General features: G+C 41.1%; 1 protein-coding gene across 1 annotated transcript; it reads right to left on the bottom strand.

The window, feature by feature from the left end:
• Positions 1 to 358: 358 nt before the first annotated feature.
• LOC125297416 (zinc finger protein 239-like) lies at positions 359 to 17799 on the bottom strand. Its single transcript, XM_048247799.1, has 3 exons — positions 17624 to 17799; positions 5716 to 6040; positions 359 to 1837 (listed from the first exon to the last, which is right to left on the bottom strand). Exons 2-3 carry the CDS (start codon positions 5993 to 5995, stop codon positions 1128 to 1130), a joined length of 990 nt encoding a protein of 329 aa, XP_048103756.1. The 5' UTR covers positions 5996 to 6040; positions 17624 to 17799; the 3' UTR covers positions 359 to 1127.
• Positions 17800 to 19547: the final 1748 nt, after the last annotated feature.

The raw sequence follows: 19547 nt of genomic DNA, 5'->3' as shown, positions 1-19547 counted from the left end.
CTGTAAAACAAAAAAGTTCACTTTCACTATGTGAGGTTTGATTGCGATAGGAGTAAAGGAATTATGCCTATGCGGATAGAAGAAAATTATCCATTTGGCCAATTGTATTTTGTAGGTGTGAGTCTGTGGTAAGAGTTTAGAAAAAGTATCTGAAGTATGGGTAAGCGCTTGTTAGCGATTGAAAAAAACTAAGATAACATATGGAATGTTAAAACGGAAGCCTTGTGGGAACAACTATGATGCTGACAACAGAACTCTCTTGAAACGTTCTATATGAAGCAGAACATAGTGGGACATATTTATACTTTTTGAAAACGTAAGGCTTTCTTCTTCATAAAACGTGTCGGACATCACCACATTTGTGTAAATATTTTTATTCATTTATTTTAGTAAAGCTACAGGACAGTGTTTTTCAAAAACATGATCTGTGCAAAAGAGAAAACAAATGTTATTGCATTTCTGAAAATGCACTTCCGAATGCATCTCTGTCCCCAGCACATTTCAAACCAAACTGACGCCCGTGAGTATACAACAATATATATTTTGTCTTGGGCGAGCTTTATACCCTCAGCTTACTGATTGCAACTCACTTGACTCCATTTGACATGTAGATTTTTAACTTTGGAACTTTGATAAAACTGAATAAACTGAAACTGAATAAGCTACTTGAATGCTGTCCACATTGGAGTGTGTGATGGTTTGGTTGTCTGATTGCCGAATAACAGTGTGTTCATTTATGGGGCTTCTCTCCTGTATGTATTAGCAAATGTTGTATAGTATAAGTATAAAAAATTATTTTGATCCCGTGAGGGATATTTGGTCTCTGCATTTATCCCAATCCGTGAATTAGTGAAACACTCAGCACACAGTGAAGTGAAGTGAAGCACACACTAATCCCGGCGCAGTGAGCTGCCTGCAACAACAGCAGCGCTCGGGAAGCAGTGAGGGGTTAGGTGCCTTGCTCAAGGGCACTTCAGCCGTGCCTGTTGAAGAGTTATGAGGTGTCTAAATGCTTTTCCACACTGGTTACATTTATGAGGCTTCTCTCCAGTATGTGTAAGCATGTGGTTATGAAGATCTTTGGAAGATCTCAATGAATTTCCACACTGGGTACATTTATGATGCCTCTATCCAGTGTGTACTACCATATGACGTTTAAGACTAGACATTTGTGAAAAACCCTTTCCACAGTGGGTACATACATGTGGCTTCTCTCCAGTGTGTACTAACATATGACGTTTAAGACTAGACATTAATGAAAAATCTTTTCCACACTGGACACATTTATGAGGCATTTCTCCAGTGTGTATTAGCATGTGGCATTTAATATATGAACGTTGTGAAAATGCTTTTCCACACCGGGGACATTTATGAAGCTTCTCTCCAGTGTGTATTAGCATGTGGGTTTTAAGAGTTGAAATTTGTGAAAAAGCTTTTCCACACTGGACACATTTATGAGGCTTCTCTCCAGTGTGTATTATCATATGCTTATTAAGATTTGAAATTTGTGAAAAGCCTTTTCCACACTGGACACATTTATGAGGCTTCTCTCCAGTATGTGTAAGCATGTGGCATTTAAGACCTTCGGATGCTCTAAATGCTTTTCCACACTGGACACATTTATGAGCCTTCTCTCCCTTGTGTGTAAGCATGTGGTTGACTATTGAGGATGTTGTAAATGCTTTTTCACAATGAGAATATTTATGTGGCTTTTTGCAAGGCTTCTCATTTTCTGAGTGAGGTTGGTGTTTCTCAAGCCTTCCTTTGAGCTGCAGGTTGAGTTCATCATTCTGTCCATGGATCTTCTGTTGCATTACATGTGGGTCTTCTGGTACACCTGGAAGAGTTACAATATGCACTTAGATTGACAGATAAAGGTAATTAAAGATGGAGATACAGATAGATAGAAATACTTCTGCATTTAATTGCTATGTAAAACTAGGTATAATCATTTGTTATGACACATTAAGTATAAGTATTTTTATATATATATATATATATATATATATATATATATATATATATATATATATATATATATATATATATATATGATCCTGTGAGGGAAATTTGGTCTCTGCATTTATCCCAATCCGTGAATTAGTAAAACACACAGTGAACACACAGTGAGGTGAAGCACACACTAATCCCGGCACAGTGAGCTGCCTGCAACAACAGCCCGGCTTCGAGGGGAGCAGTGAGGGTTAGGTGCCTTGCTCAAGGGCACTTCAGCCATGCCTACTGGTCGGGGTTCGAACCGGCAACCCTCCGGTTACAAGTCCGAAGCGCTAACCAGTAGGCCACGGTTGGCCCCAAAGTAACATTATTTGACTAGACATTACAGACCTCATGTCATCTATTCTAACAGTTATTCCTTCAGAACCTACTAGACTAGTTTGTGATATATAGTTCCGTTTAGTAATCTGGATTTTTTGATTGGTGTACTAGGCAGTGCGGTATCTAGGATTCTATATCTATGGGAGAAACTACATCATAGAGCCCGGCCGATTTATTGGCAGGCCGATATTAGGCATTTTCCAAACTATTGGTATCGGCATTTATAACGGACGATAAATATTTTAAAATGAAATAAAGGAAAACCGAATATTGATCCTTCATTTAGTTTTCCAGTATTGTTGTTACGTGGTTTGTCCACCAGATGGTGCAACTTCTTGCTGCAAGACACGCATGCTGCTTGACTTGGTTCCACTTCCTAGCCAACACAACGACAACGAATTGCAACTTGCATGTTTGTGTGTTCATGGTAGGATGATTTTCACATAGAATATAATTATCATCTCTTCTAGAAGCCTAAATAAACTTAAAAATGTTTATTGGACATGCTTGGTTTTTACTGCAGTAGGCTAGCGTTAATCTTAGAGCCACTGGTCACCAGCTTAATGTTACGTCCAAAGGTAAGCTAACTTTGGCATTGGTTGAGTGATGGAGGCTATTTTGACTGTTGTCGTATTTGTGAAACATAAACGCGGTCATGACCGAGTATATTGGTAGCAGCACTATAATTGCCTCTTTCGACTGTCATCCCATTCATTTTCTGATCATAATGAGAGGAGCAAAGTTAGTTAGCCACAGTGCCAACATTTAGCTAATGCATGGTTCACTGGTGGAAATACGACGCAACCTTAAAAACACTGGACTGGGACAGTTCTGTTGGCTAAGACTGTTTAGCTGTTGTTGACTCATTCACAACACTGTCACATCTCTCAGACTGTCCTTGGTGGTCCTGTCAGTACTGTCAGTCAGTGTGAACTGTTATATTAAGCTCACAAAGACTGCACAAAAAAATAAACGTGGGCTTCTGAGCTAACGTTAATGCCCAAACACTCACATACTCCTCAGTTTCAGTGCATATTGATAACTCTCCTGTTGAGATCATGTGCAGCTTTACGTTTTTTGGATACTTGATTTAGACTTGATTTAGATTTAGTTATAGCATAATTTGTATTTTAGTAGATTTTTTTTTATCTTCTACTGTCTTTATTGCTTAGTTGTGTTTTTTTTAATTTTATTTATACTTATATTATTTTTTTGCTGTAAGTGCATGTTGTGTGTGATGTCTGTATGCTGCTGAGACCTTGAATTTCCCCTTGGGGATCAATAAAGTATCTATCTCCATCTTTTTACCCCTATTATTATTATTATTATTGTTATTATATTTTTACAATGTCATGGTGTGAGCTGTACTGAATGCACAGAAAGTTTAGACTTCTCATCGAGGCAGTTGCAGACTGGGCTTCAGCGGTACGGAGCTATTTTTTGAAGGTAAGGCCACTTAAATTGCTGAAGTTGTGATGAATCACAATCCTCTACACTGAAGTTGCAAAAACACCACTTTGCATGCTTTCATCTCTTTAATCCAGTTCAATAAGTAAAGCTTCCTTCATTTAGCTAATTCCCGATTGATGCACATTAGTGATATGATGTTTACTAGTTAACCTATCTTACGGCTGTTTTATGCTTCCGCGTCATCTCCACGGCGTAGCTCTCTATCACATGACGCATAAGCATAAAACAGAGTATTATGCTTTCTCTCTCTCTCTCTCTTTCACTCTATCCATCATAAAAAGAAAGCATAATACTCTGTTTAATGCTTCTGCGTCATCTCCACGGCGTAGCTACGTGGAGTTGACACACGTAGCCACTGCACTTCGCCACAACTTGCCACGCACATGCGGGAGACCAAAACATTGCAGAATCGAGGACGAAACAGCAACCTTCTCACAGAATTCCCACCAAAGCCCTGCAAAAAGCCCAAACAAAAGCCCCAATAAAAGAAAACATCCTAAAACAGCTCACCCTACCTCATCGAAGGTATGGGAATACTAATTCGGGCCAAAATGTAAAAGGTGTCGTTATTAGCACTCTTTGCCAAATGGAGTTGGCATACCACAACAGCAGTGGGAGCATCTGAAACGGGGACAACCCCTGCTGCTAGATCTAGCTAATGGTAGCAAGCAGATTGTTGCTTTTAACGTTATCTGTCTAACGTTAGCTAAATCACGATTCACAACGTATAGATCTAGCTAACGGTAGCAAGCAGATTGCAGTAGTCTTTAACATTATCTGTCTAACGTTAGCTAAATCACGATTCACAACTTATAGTTAGATAGATAGATACTTTATTGATCCCCAGGGGAAATTCAAGTTAGCGCTAACTCATGCTTTGGTCATTTACGAGTCAAATACATAACATTAGACTAACGTTAACCAGCTAATAGTATCATGATTCAGTACACTAGTTCGCCAATATCAACTAATGGCCACCTTACATCAAACAACTTTGACAAGAATTGGGACAGATTGTAGTCTTTTAACTAATGCTCCACATTCAAACTTTACTCAAAAGACCCCAATCTTTCAAGAATATTTCCCCTATCTTGAAGCCAATAAGCTGGTGCGCAGTGCTCATGAATGAATGAATGTTTGGACTGTAAAACTAAAAACAGGAATTTTGTGTTAAACACTCTTATACACTCTATACTGTGCACTGCACAGTTGGTTTGTTTTTGCACTACAACTTTTGAATTATTTGAACAGTTATGTTGGTACTGTAAAAAAGGCTTTCATTTTGAATAACATTACAAATGTTTATATATATTTATTTTATTTTGTGTAAAACAGAAGATTTTTTGCTGTGCAAAACTGTTGAATAAAGTATATTATTAAGAATTGTTTGGTATTTGAGATACATTATGTTTTTTATTAATTGAGCAACAGAAAAATAATTGTTAGATTAATTGTCTAATTAGTCGAAAAATGATAACCCGATTAATCGTTTAATAAATAATTGTTTACCCCCAGCCCATAAAGAATATGTCCGCCTATTTCAGACATTAGGAAAGCAGGCAACTTGATGTTGAGGCTACTGTCTTGGAGCACCTACCAAGAGGGAGAAAAGTAAATGTGTGAGGGCCTCAATATGGTTGCATTGCTCATCCTCTAACACTGTTTTGGGTTTACGGTATTTGGTGGGGTATTTGGCAGACGCTTGTCTAAAACGAAGGGGTTTGCTGCGTTTTGAACAGCTACTCTAAACCTATACTAGATTTACATTCATTAATTTAGCAGACTAATAACATCTCTAATCTAAACATGCTACTTTGTTGGCTGTATATGAGCTTTTGTTAAGTGGGTAACAGCTCCCTCTAGAGTCACAAAACTCCGATCTATTAAGCTCTCTGTGAGAGGACTTACTTTCCAGCAGCCAGTCATGTTGTTGCTCCTCCTCCTCTTCCTCCTCCTCCTCTTCAGTCTTCACCGTTTCATTGTACGTAGACTCTGGTGACTCTGTGACGTCTGTTTCAGCTTTACAGTCAAACTCTGCAAAGGGCTTTTCTTCTTCTTCATCTTCATCTGGACATGAAATCATATGACCATACTCCTCCTCTTTTATATCTTCTTCTTTCACCATCACGCTCAGGTCAACCTGGTGTGTTTCTGCACAGCCAGAACTAAATGGAAGTCCGAGGTCCATGCTGCTAGTAGAACAAAGATGATCCCGTACAAAGTGTAAAATTGCCTGTAGTCAGAGAAACAGAATAAAGACAAATAGAAAGGTCAAAGTCGGTTTTATCTTCATTGGAAGTCAGTTTCTTTTCAGAATATGTGCTGAAGCTTTTAGTAATGTTTAGTTTTTAGAAAAGTAACAAAGTTACATCTAACCAGTGGTGCAAATGAGTAGGCTAACTGACATGTCAAAAAGTGCATGTGAAATGCGTCGGTAGACCGTTCCATACACATGGTGCTAGGATGTTTCTCAAAGTCGATAAATATAAATATTTAGCTCGCAATAGCCATCATTAGAAAATGTTTTAATACCCTCCTTATACCTGCCTTATTTACACAATTACAGTGTGAGAGTTTGAAGTGGTTAAAATTAGTTGAGCCCATATATCATTTAGGTTACTTCACATAGAGACAATAACACAATGTTTACATTTAAATACATAGTGAACTACCTTATTTAGTACAGATTTTAAACCTTCCATACATGTGCACACAGGATTCTGGGTGTTCCAAGCACGCAGTGGATACACACTATGCATCCTCGAAAATTATAACAATAATAATAATAATAATTTGTTTACTCAGAAAAAATTGACTGAGCAGAAATCCATTTTACAGCAAAGCCCTGATGACAAACAATCCAAAGAAAACAGAGTAAAAAATACAAAATTGAATCCAAGAAGAACACAATAAAAATGTAAGAACACAAAAGAAAAACATAAAACAGACAAAAGCGAGTTAGTTAAAAACAGGAGCACTATACTGAAGCCATATAATAATAATAAAAAAAAAAAGTTGAAATTATCAACTAATACAAATAGGCTTAATTTCAGACTTCCTTGCGGTTTGTTCCACTTATAAGATGCAACAAAGTTGAAAAGTAGGAAGTCAGATCTGGGGTTTCAATGAGACTCTGTGCCCTGTCCCCTGGTATTTTGACACAGTCTACTTAAATTTAAACAGGGAGCTAAGTTAAGGGGGTAGTTTCTAGAGACCGACCGATTTAGGTTTTTCTAAAGCCGATGCCGATTTTTAGCGGTCGGAGTCAGCCGATGGCCGATGTGACCTGCCGATTTTTTGGGCCGATATGCTATTGTATTATCCTTAATTGGCATGCTAAAAATCATACTACTAAGAGGAGGCACAACACTTGTAAACTTCACACGATTTATTGAAAATTGAACATTAAAAAAAAAATCAACATATGATAAATAACATATGTTCTATACACTATATATTTATGTATATAGTAGAAATATTATGTAGGCTATTATATAAAAATGACTGAAGGGGGCTACTCATTGATTCATAACAACTAGAATTAACAAATGTATGACTTCTTGCAGTCTGTTAGTCTATTAATTATTCATTTTAATATGTTTAAGGGTCATTCCACGTCAATTCAACCAGGGCCCACGCACTTAGGTCTCAAAAAATTCTGAAAAAATTACCAGGTGTACCTATGTTACCCAGGAGACACACTGTAAAATTACTCTTATGTAAGATCAATACTTTCCAAGATACAGCCAGTTTTACAGGGGGAGGGGGGGTGTCGAATTTGTTCGGCCTCTTTTTTTTGTCAAAGTTCACAAGCCCACAGCGCAAGAACTAAACCATGTAGGAGGCTCAAATTTTGCATGCTGGTACATAAATAGGAATAGTATGTAGCAAAATCGTCACGTTTGGTCTGGATAATCCTGCATGGTCATAGCTGTCCCTCAAAGTTGATACAAATTGTATTGGAGTTTTTGGCTGGGCTCTGTTTAAGCCTTCAGAAAACATATTTGTACTCAACATAGGCTCTTGATTTATTTTCCTTACTGAGATAAGTAGAAACACTCTCACAAAAAGCAATGAACAGAAAACAAATCCCTTCAGGGTCTGAACAGCAGACCTCACAAGTCTGAAAAATCATTTTGGTTATCATTTTCAGAGCACTCAAACATCTTGTGGGAATATACAAAGATTTTTTAAATATGTTTTTCTTTATTCTCCATGATCCCTTCTTTTTGAAAACACCAATTTGACTTGTCTTATGCAAATCTTTCTTTTTTATTATCCACCCTGAACATGGGCAAAATGCCCCATTGACATCAATAGGTTTTATATAGAGTCACCACACTGCCACCTGTGGTTGTATAGAGTAACCTGTGGTAGCTCATATCGTAACATAGCAGTCACCGCAGTAACATAGCGTTGAGGGCAGGGGCTTGCATAGCCAGCGCATTCCCAACGCACTCGTAGCCACAACGCTAAGCAACTTTCATTTCTTCTTCAACTCAGACGCAGTTGAAAACGAATGGACATGGGATGACCGTGTTATAAAGCGTTCACATGTTAGATTTGCGTCCTCTTTTTGTTAAATTTTCACTTAGATTGTCCGTTACTATAGTTTAGATCGAAACATCACGCTGGTCACCAGTGTGTTTCTCGACAGTGTCGTTGCTAACTAAGTTAGCAACTTACTTGGTTGGAATGCAATTTCCCATAGGCAACCTACTAACAAAGATTCTATAGCTTTATCAACCGTCTCTGCTACTAAGTTGCTAACTGGTTAGCAACAATGCTTTCGAGAAACGGGGTCCAGCATTGAGGGGTCTTGCCGGCACATTCCCAACACACTTTCGGTAAATGAAGCAACACCACAGATTACAACCATAAGATAAATTATAAGAGAAAATATAGCTGCAAGCAGCAATGAGGGGGCCAAGCATTTAAGCAGTTGAGCAGGAGTTGGGATTGGATTGGACTGGACTGGACTTGACTGTGTTGTGTTAGATTGGATTGGACTTGATTGGATTGGACTGGACTGGATTCGAAGGTCACCGAATTTATTGTGTGTCCTCAAGATTAGAGATGCACCGATTGCAATTTTCTGGGCCAATACCGATTTCCGATTTTTCATAGAGTTTGACCTGCCGATACCGATTTTAGCCAATTACGATTTCATTTCTTCTAACCATTTTACAGCACACACACAAATAGTTATTTTCTATCTTTTCTTTGATAGAACATGTTAATATAGACATATAATCAACTTATCAATAATGAAATGGCTGTTAAAAAAATGGAACTGGTGAACAGAGGATGCAATCTGCTCTGCCCTCCACCCAGCCCTCACCCACCTGGAAAAAAGAGACTCATATGTGAGATTGCTGTTTATAGACTTCAGTTCTGCATTCAACACCATAATACCACAACAACTCATCTGCAAACTTGACAAACTGGGACTCAGTACCTACCTCTGCAACTGGCTACTGGACTTCCTCTGTCAGAGGCCCCAAGTAGTACGTGTTGGCAACAATACCTCAAGCAGCATCACACTGAGCACAGGGGCCCCCCAAGGCTGCGTGCTCAGTCCGCTGCTCTTCACCCTGCTGACGCATGACTGCACTGCAACCTACAGCAACAATCACATAGTGAAATTTGCTGACGACACAACTCTGGTGGGTCTCATCACCAAGGGCGACGAGACTCAATACAGGTTGGAGGTCGACCATCTGACCACGTGGTGCAGGGACAACAACCTCCTGCTGAGCGTCAGCAAGACCAAAGAGATTGTTGTTGACTTCGGAGAGGTCACACCCAACACCTGCCACTGACCATCGGCGGTGCTGTGGTGGAGAGAGCGAGCAGCACCAAATTCCTGGGGGTGCACATCAGTGAAGACCTCTCCTGGACCACCAACACTGCATCACTGGCGAAGAGAGCTCAGCGCCGCCTGTACTTCCTCAGGAAACTCAGGCGAGCAAGTGCTCCACCAGCCATCATGACCACATTCTACCGAGGCACCATTGAGAGCATCCTCTCCAGCTGTATCGCTGTGTGGGGCGGAAGCTGCACTGAATACAACAGGAAAGCCCTGCAGCGCATAGTGAACACAGCTGGAAGGATCATTGGTGCTTCACTCCCCTCCCTGAAGGACATTTACACCACCCACCTCACCCATAAGGCTGACCAAAATTGTGAGTGATGCAAGTCACCCCGGCTCACAATCTGTTTGATCTACTGCCCTCTGGGAAGAGGTACAGAAGCCTGCGCCCCGCACTACCAGACTCACCAACAGCTTCATACACCAAGCTGTAAGGGATGCTGAAGTCTCTCCCTCCTCTCCCCCCCTCCACCCTCAGCTACATAACATCCTGGACATTGGACCCACAATGGCCGCCTGCACTACTCCACCTGCACACTTGAACACTTGCACACTTGTACACTTTACAACTTGGTGTTGTTGTCCTGAAAACACAACACTTCTGCTGCTCTTACATAACTTGCACCACTATGCCACTTTCTTTATTATTTAGGTCAAACAGTATTTTTATAGTATTTTTTACAGTATTTGCACTAGTATTTTATTGACTGTCTATGCACAATTTCAACAAAATTTTGCTGCTCTTATTTTTTTATTATTATTATTATTATTATTATATGTGCCCTCTTATTTACTTATTTACTTACTTTTTTGTTTACTTGAATGTTATGTTTGTCTGTGGACTTAAAATTGGTCAAATATGTCTTGTCTTCACCGTGGGATAGTGAGAAACGTAATTTCGATCTCTTTGTATGTCTGGAACATGTGAAGAAATTGACAATAAAGCTGACTTTGACTTTGACTTTGACAGATTCTTCTTCAAGTCTAACTTTAGTTGCAGTATCAAATTATGGATTAAGTTAAGTTATGGAACACCCATTTTATTCTTCTCACATCCAATATCCAACTAAAGATATAAGAAAAATTGTCATGATACATTTGAACATGCTACCATGTAACATATTTTCATATGCATTGATGAATTTATGGGATGGCGAGTGAAAAGTGGTTGTAGCCTAGGCGATCACCAAACACAGGGGAGGAGAAGTGCTAATAGCGATTAGGTGCTCCACCATATATGAAAACAGTGCACGTCTGTTTTGCGGTGAAAAAATTAAATCCAAATTCCGGTTAAATGCATCAATTGGGCTATAGGCCTAGAAACTTTCAGAGGCGGCTGATTCAGTATTCAGAGCATCAGTTTTCTTCATTGTAGGCTACTATGTCAAAAGCAACTTTAACGTTTGTTTGCCTTTCTAATAGGCTATCATTTGTTCATTTTCACGACATCCACTTCTCAATCTACTAGGGTATTTTAAGGCATAGCCCTAGTCTACGTGCAGTAAATAGTTCCGAGTATTTTTTTTTAAGTGGAGTAGAACTACTAGGGCTACTGTATGTTGCTGCTTGTTGATATCTTATTATGTAGCCTATGATCTCTAAACTTTGATTATTTTTAATGTCGTAATCAGTCATCTCCGTTCAGCAGCGCTTGTGGTTCAGCTGTGGGCACGCATGCTTAGCGGCAGTGACGGGCGGATGATGGCGATGTTTACGTAGCCTAATGAAGTGACAGCTTAGTAAATTCCACGCAGTAGGCCAATGGCAAAGCACAGCGTTTGCTGCATAGAAAAACTCAGTAGCCTATTAGCGCTTTCTTTGTAGCCCTACATCCAGCCCTGAGTGTTGGCCTGGTTGCTAGCTCCTTCAAACTTTGCAAACTCAGCTGGGTGTTGATACAATTGTGGTGCACAAGTGCATTTGACCGGGATAAAATCGGCATGTCTCAGACTGACCGGACGGTCGCCGGTCATGGCCAATCACGTGAAAATCGGCCGATTCCGGTCACCAGCCGATCTATCGGTGCATCTCTACTCAAGATGTACTCCTAAGTCCACATACCAAGTTTGGTTTAAATCGGTGAAAGTGTTGATAATTATAGCACCCCTAGTGGTCAAAGCACACCAAATTAATTGTGGGTCCTTAGGATGTGTTCACGAATCAACGCACCAAGTTTGGTGTTGATTCGAGAAAGTCTTCCTAATTATTGCGCCCCTAGTGGTCAAAGTACACCAAATGTATTGTGCGTCTTCAGGATTGGGTCCTGAGTCCATATACCAAGTTTGGTTTCGATACGTAAAGGCGTTGCTGAGATATGAGCTAATTTCCTGTATCTCTAGCGCCCCCCCTAGTGGACAAAGGTCACCAAATGTATTGTGTGTCCTCAGGATGGGGTCCTAAGTCCATATACCAAGTTTGGTTTCAATATGTGTAAGCATTGCTGAGATATGAGCCTACTTCCAGTGATTATAGCGCCACACTGTGGTCAAAATGTACCAAATTTCTTGAGCCTCCTCCTAATTGGGTCCTGAGCACATGTAGTAAGTTTAGTCTTGACACGAGAAAACCTTGCTGAGATATCACTTCACTTCCTGTTTGGCGGCTTTGACAACAATTTTAATTGGATGTTACGGGCGAACGGTTTTAGATTTGAAGACAAAAAGGGATAACTTTTTTGAGGCTTGGTCTGAAGATCATCTGCACCAAGTTTTGTGAAAATCGGACAAACTTTGTGACCTCTGAAAACTTTTAGGTGTTTTTGATTGAATCCAATATGGCGGCCAAATCAATTACGATGACATCACAATTTGGCTTGGGTCAGCCTATGGACCTCCAACAGTACTAACAGACCCCAGTAGTACATTTTAATTCCAAACACAACAGCAGCTACAGGCCAAAATACATTTCCTAATTGCAGCGCCCCCTAGAGATGAAAGGTCACCAACGTTTTTGAACATCCTCCTGATTGGGATATGAGTCCCCGTGCTAAGTTTGGTTATGATACATGAAATGGAATGGAAATTTGGATTGGCTGTTACGAGACAACGGTTTTAGTTCCGAAGACGAAAAGGGATAACTTTTGTGCGGCTTGGTCTGAAGATCATATGCACTAAGTTTCATGAAAATCGGACAATTTATGTGAGGCGTGAAACTTTTTAAAGGTTTTTGACAAAATCCAAAATGGCGGAAAATCCATCATGGCGGAAAATGACGTCATAGAGTTGAACTCGGCTTGGTCCAAGGATTCCAACGATACCTCATTTTTGACTATCGGGTTAACGGGTCAAAAGTTACGTGCGTGAACGCACGACCAACTTTGGCCTGTTGGTGGTGCTAGAGTGCTCGAGGTGCCAACTTGAAACCTGGTGAAATTAATCATGGGACTGTGCCTAATTTGTGTGCCAAATTTTACAACTTTTTACCAGACGGTTCTATGGGCTGCCATAGAATTCCATGACGGAATAATAATAATAATAGGAAAACGTAGAAACACAATGGGTGCCTTCGCAGCTTTGCTGCTTGGCCCCCAAATATACGACTTTGGGACACTGGAATGTAAAAATTGATGCCTTTCCTGTAGACAGTCTTGCTCCTTCTTGAAACCAAAGATTTTCTTAGTTCTAAATAGACCGTCTCTTAAAACCTGTTGTGCATAATTTGTTCCGGTACCGACCCAAATCACTCGTTCAATCACTAATCTCAATGTAAAGTCAATCGACGCCGAGTCATTGTGCTAGCTACATAGTCATGGCATATACCATTGGAAAGCCTAGAGCCTCAGGATTCATTTGAGACCCGTGTCGACTGAATTAAACCCATCCCGAACGGCTAAAACCTACAATTTGTATCACTAGTCACGTTTCAAAATGCCCCCCACCACCACCGTGTCTCCTCACATTACAGCCTTTGTGTACATCCCGGGCTTCATGCTACCCCAACATGCTTGGTGTCATACTGTTCACAAGAAGCCAGAGAATCCGAATATCCACCGTGTTTTGTCGACATTACGTTTAGAAGATGCATAATTCCACCCAAACAGTACCGTTTTGTTAGTAAAAAAATAAACGATAACTTTTCTCTGACAGAAAACCACATAGTTCGTATGCTTATCCTATGCATCACCAGGATTAAAACCACTCAGCGTGTTCAGGAAGCTCTCCTGAGTACGTAGATACCAGTGACAACTTTGTGTGACGTACCGTTGTCGACAAACACGTGTTAGAAGGATGGTAGCCATGCTAGCTGCCTATGTTATCTCTGATTGACAACAGCTCTGGCGTATGACAAGCTACGAGGATGGTTCAAAGATAGTCTTGTAGCCAATGAGTAGACCTTTCGAATGACGCATACAATCCCCTCCGGTGAGGGGAACTCTGGGAAATTGAGTCCACCTTCGTTGTGCGTAACGATAGCTTACTAGTACGACCGGCTCGTCAGAGGAATACAGTCGCAATTTTTACAGATAGATAGATACTTTATTGATCCCCAAGTGTAAATTCAAGGATCATTTGGATCTTTTGAAGAAGTAAGCAGAAAATCTGCCGAAAAGACAGGCAAAGAAGAACGTGGAGGTCGAACCAGCTGAGGAAGGTACCAGCAGATTGAGTGAAAGTAGAAAAAGTGAAGAGATAAGTGACATTGAGGAAAGTAAAGTTTCAGAAGACTCTGAAGGATTCATGGACTTCTTAGAAGGAAAGGACCCCGACTTTGAATGGTGAGTAAACACTATATATTTGTAACAGAAACTCGATATATGGTATCTTTATGTATAGTACATTGCCATGGGGGAGGGGATGCAATCTACCTGTGTTTGTGTGTGTATGAGAAAGAGAAAGACACACACACAGGGGGATGGGAGGTGAGAGGGACCTAGGTGTCATGGGGGAGGGGATGCAATCTACCTGTGTGTGTGTGTGTGTGTGTGTGTGTGTGTGTGTGTGAGAGAGAGAAGTAGGGGGAAGGTGAGTGTCCTGTATTAGTCTGAAGGAGGGGGGCTAAGGTGACTGATATGTGTGTGGGGTATAGTCTGTACTGGAGGTGGAATGAGAGCATGGGCCTGTGGTATTGTGAACATGCAGTCATAGGGGAGGGAATGCAAATGTAGTGTGCATCGAATGTGCTCCTGTGTGTATATGCTTTGATTGTTTTTAACCCACGCAAAGCAGCAGGCCCAGACAACATACCAGGACGAGTGTTGAAGGACTGTGCAGAAGAGCTGAAGGATGTTTTTACAGACATTTTCAACACCTCTCTGGAGCAAGCAGTCATCCCATCACTTTTCAAAACTGCCACCATCATACCCGTGCCAAAGAATTCATCACCATCATGCTTCAATGACTACCGTCCTGTAGCACTCACGCCCATAATCATGAAGTGCTTCGAACGGCTAGTCATGTCACACATCAAAGCCACCCTACCCTGGACCCCTTCCAGTTTGCATACCTAGCCAAACGATCCACGGAGGATGCAATCTGCTCTGCTCCCCATCCAGCCCTCACCCACTTAGACAATAAAGACTCATATGTGAGAATGCTGTTCATAGACTTCAGTTCAGCATTCAATACCATAATACCACAACAACTCATCAGCAAAGTGGACAAGCTAGGATTCAGTACCTCCCTCTGCAACTGGCTGCTGGACTTCCTGTTGCAGAGACCACAAGCAGTAATGCGGTCGGGGACAACACCTCAAGCACTCTGACCCTGAGCAGGGGGCCCCTCAAGGGTGTGTGCTCAGCCCCCCCTGCTCTTCACACTGCTAATACATGACTGTACAACCACTCACAGCTCCAACCATCTGGTGAAGTTTTATGGACTGACACAACACTGGTGGGCCTCATCACTAAGGGCTTATGAGGCTCACTACAGAGACGAAGTAGACCTGCTGGCTAAATGGTGCAAAGACAACAACCTCCTGCTAAATGTCAGCAAGACCAAGGAGATTGTTGTCAACTTTCAGAGAGGCCACAAACAACTGCCACCACTGTCCATCGACGGAGATGCTGTGGAGAGAGTGAGCAGCACAAAATTTCTGGGGGTGCACATCAGCCACGACCTCTCCTGGACCACCAACACAGCATCACTGGCTAAGAAAGCCCAGCAGCCCTCTACTTCTTGGCGCAAATTGAAGGCTGCAAGTGCCACGCCCCCGCCATGACTACATTCTACAGAGGGACCATCGAGAGCATCGCCTCCAGCAGCATCACAGTGTGGGGCGGAAGCTGCACAGATCAGAACAGGAAGACCCTCCAGCACTGTTAACACAGCTAAGAGGATCATTGAGCACCACTCCCCTCCCTGCAGGACATTTACACCACCCGCCTCACCCTCTGCTAAAGCACTAATGATTGTTAAGGATACAACCCACCCTGCACACGAACTGTTCAGCCTCCTGCCCTCTGGAAAGCGGTACAGGAGCCTCCGCTCCCGCACCACCAGACTGGCAAGTAGCTTCATCCACCAAGCAATCAGGATGCTGAACACTCTACCCACTCTACCATCACTGACAGCCCCCCCCACCCACCAGCCAGCCAGGAACCTAGGATCCTGTCTACCCCGAAATTTCAATTCTTTGTATGACCAGTGCATGTAAAGAAATTGACAATAAAAGCCGACTTGACTTGTTTTGTCTCTGTTCTCTTCAGTGAAAGTGATGACAACTTCAGCGATGAAGACTGGCACAGTGCACGGTTTGCCAGCTCAAGACACCATTTTTGTGTGTTCTACTCTGCACTTTATTGCATTCTTTTGTGCCAAATGTAAATAGTTTCCCCCACTCATATTTTGTTTTACTTTATGTTTGCACTGAAGCAATTTTGCTGCTCTTCACCTATTTTCATATTTGCCTTTTACAAATGTTTGCACTACTACAAATTTACTTTTACAATTACAAATTTGCACTATAGCACATTGTTTGTCCTTTTTTTATTGAAATTCTTGAGGCGTTTTGGCAAAAGTAGAGTTTTGTGTGAAGTAATACCTCTAATACAGTACCACAGCCATCTCTGACTGAGCCAGATGCAACCCCCTGGGTGTCATCTTTAATTTGATCTAGGCCAATGGGTTCTTCTGTTATTAGACTTTCTTTGGAGTATGCGTTTTGGGTAACCAAAGGTCCTTTTTGGAGTCTCCAACAGGACACTGAGCAAAACGCATATGCATTTCCACACAAAAATGGCTCTACAGGGGTCATACTTCATTGTACAAACATTTCCTTAGATATTTATCTTCACAACACCTGGGAGTAGGCCTCTGATGTGTTTCAATGGCAATATTAGGGACTTTCACATCTGAAATATGGCCATTTCCAGGGATTTACATAACCGCCTGAAAGAAAAAGCAATATTCCAGCTACTGTAGCACTTTGACAGTACATAACAGAGTCATTCTGACAGTTTCTAAAAATTCTACAAGGTCTCAGCTTTCAGGGGATACCAGGCATTTGATGATATGTCACAGTATGAGGACACACCGCTATTACAGTAGATGCTGTGCAATTTCGGGCAAAATCCCAAAAATAGGCCCATACGCATATCAGGCGCTGTGTTCCAAGTAGCTGCCCGCAGATGTGCCTGACTTCGGCGCGGCCAAATAAGAAAATCGGCCTATGCCGATTGATTAAAAAATAGCAAAAATCGGCCGATTAAATTGGCTGGCGGATCGATCGGTCGGTCTCTAGTAGTTTCCCTGCTAATGCCTTATAAACAAAAAGAAGGCAATGGGGGAAAGGCAGGTTTGAAGGATCCGTCAGTGGCTTACTGAATATAGCTGAAGGTCTGTGGTTAAAGCAGCCCTAATAAAAGTGTCGTCAAGGGTTTTTCGGAACCGATAATGTTCTTGTAACAGTTAATTAAGCACTACTAGTGGTCTGTTACGGATGAAGTGGGTTCAGGTTCAACCCCTACATCTCTGCGAACTAGCTCGTGGCTACTGTTTGTGTCCATACCTTCCTCCAACAAGTTCGTTGCTCCGTCAAGTCTGCTGATTTGCTGTTTGTGGCTGATTAGACTTCGGACGTGTTTATATCCAAAAAATGTCTTAAAGCAACATTTACACATCTTCTCCCGTGGTGGACTGCATGTGAATTTTCCTGCTCGCGACTTGAGGTACGTGAGTCGTGGAACCTACATAGTTAAAAAGAAACGGAAGTAGTGTGACACTAGCGACAGTAAAGACAGTAAAGTAAATGGCCGCCATTCGCGAATCCTTCAAAATAAAAGTCAGAACATATTCATTACTTTTTCAATGAAAAAGTAATGAATATGTTTAAAAAATATTAATTTAAAACTGTATTGTGTTACCAAAGGGAAAGTAAAGTTAGAAAATAATTAAATAAGACATTTAAATCGAAAATACACATTAGAATGCTATATTTTTTCTACACCAATATAATTAAACTGTGTGGCTGATAAAAAAAATAAATAAAGCTGTGCATATGTAAAAGTGGGGTGAAATGAAATCCTTATAACATGTACTTTCAAAATATATATAGATATTTATACCAAGTTTACCTTTGTAGGTACCAGGCCATACTAAGTGTGTACCGAGTCATATACTATGTCTGCCATTGACATACACTGTTGAACTTCAAATTGTGTGGCTGTGAAAACAATAAGTTGTGCATGTAAAAGGGGGGTGAAATGAAATCCTTATAACATGTACTTTCAGAATATATATGTTTATACCAAATTCGCCTTTGTGAGTACCAGGCCATACTAACTCTGTACTGAGTCACATACTAAGCCTCACATTGACATACACTGTTGAACTTCAAATTGTGTGGCTGTGAAAACAATACGTTGTGCATGTGTAAAAGGGGGTGAAATGGAATCCTTATAACATGTATTTATATCTATATATATTCTGAAAGTACATGTTATAAGGATTTCATTTCACCCCACTTTTACATATGCACAACATATTGTTTTCACAGCCACACAATTTGAAGTTCAACAGTGTATGTCAATGTGAGGCTTAGTATGTGACTCGGTACAGAGTTAGTATGGCCTGGTACTCACAAAGGCGAATTTGGTATAAACATATACATTTCACAGCCACACAATTTGAAGTTCAACTGTGTGTGTCAATTACAGGCTTAGTATGTGACTCGGTATAGAGTTAGTATGGCCTGGTACCTACAAAGGCGAACTTATAAATATTTATATTTATTCTGAAAGTACATGTTATAAGGATTTCATTTCACCCCCCTTTTACATATGCACAACTTATTGTTTTCACAGCCACACAATTTGAAGTTCAGTGTTTGTCAATGGCAGGCCTAGTGACTTGGTACAGACTTGGTATTGCCTGGTACTACAAAGGCAAACTTAAGTATAAGTATATATACTTTTTTGATCCCGTGAGGGAAATTTGGTCTCTGCATTTAACCCAATCGGTGAATTAGTGAAACACACTCAGCACACAGTGAACACACAGTGAGGTGAAGCACTCGTGTGAACAGACCACCGTGTCGTCCATTATCCCTTACATGTTTTACGTTTGCACTGTGTCTGTCTAGGTAGCGAGTGTTTGAGGTGTTTGAGGGTTTTTATGTATATGCTGTGTTTGTGAGTGAATGCAACGCCCTCTCTGTACAGGTCGTGTTAAAGCTGACCAGGTGGTCTGACTTCCAGGCCAGTGGCTGTTAATAAGATCATACGTGACACTGAATCAGAGTTTCTCCGTACTGTCAGTGTAGCTGACCAACTTCCTTGTGTTCGTTTCTCCGTACTGTCAGTGTAGCTGACCAACTTCCTTGTGTTCGCTTCTCTCTCTCTCTGGCACTGCACTGGAGCTGTTGTAGTTGCTGTGCAGCGAGCTGATTCCCAGGTGGTGGTGTCCCCTCACTGTCCTCTGTAATTGCTGTGCAG

Source organism: Alosa alosa, chromosome 7 (genome assembly GCF_017589495.1).
Source record: "Alosa alosa isolate M-15738 ecotype Scorff River chromosome 7, AALO_Geno_1.1, whole genome shotgun sequence".
Taxonomy (NCBI): domain Eukaryota; kingdom Metazoa; phylum Chordata; class Actinopteri; order Clupeiformes; family Clupeidae; genus Alosa; species Alosa alosa.
The sequence above is the reverse complement of the archived record's forward strand: the minus strand, read 5'-3'. Positions and strand labels throughout refer to the sequence as shown.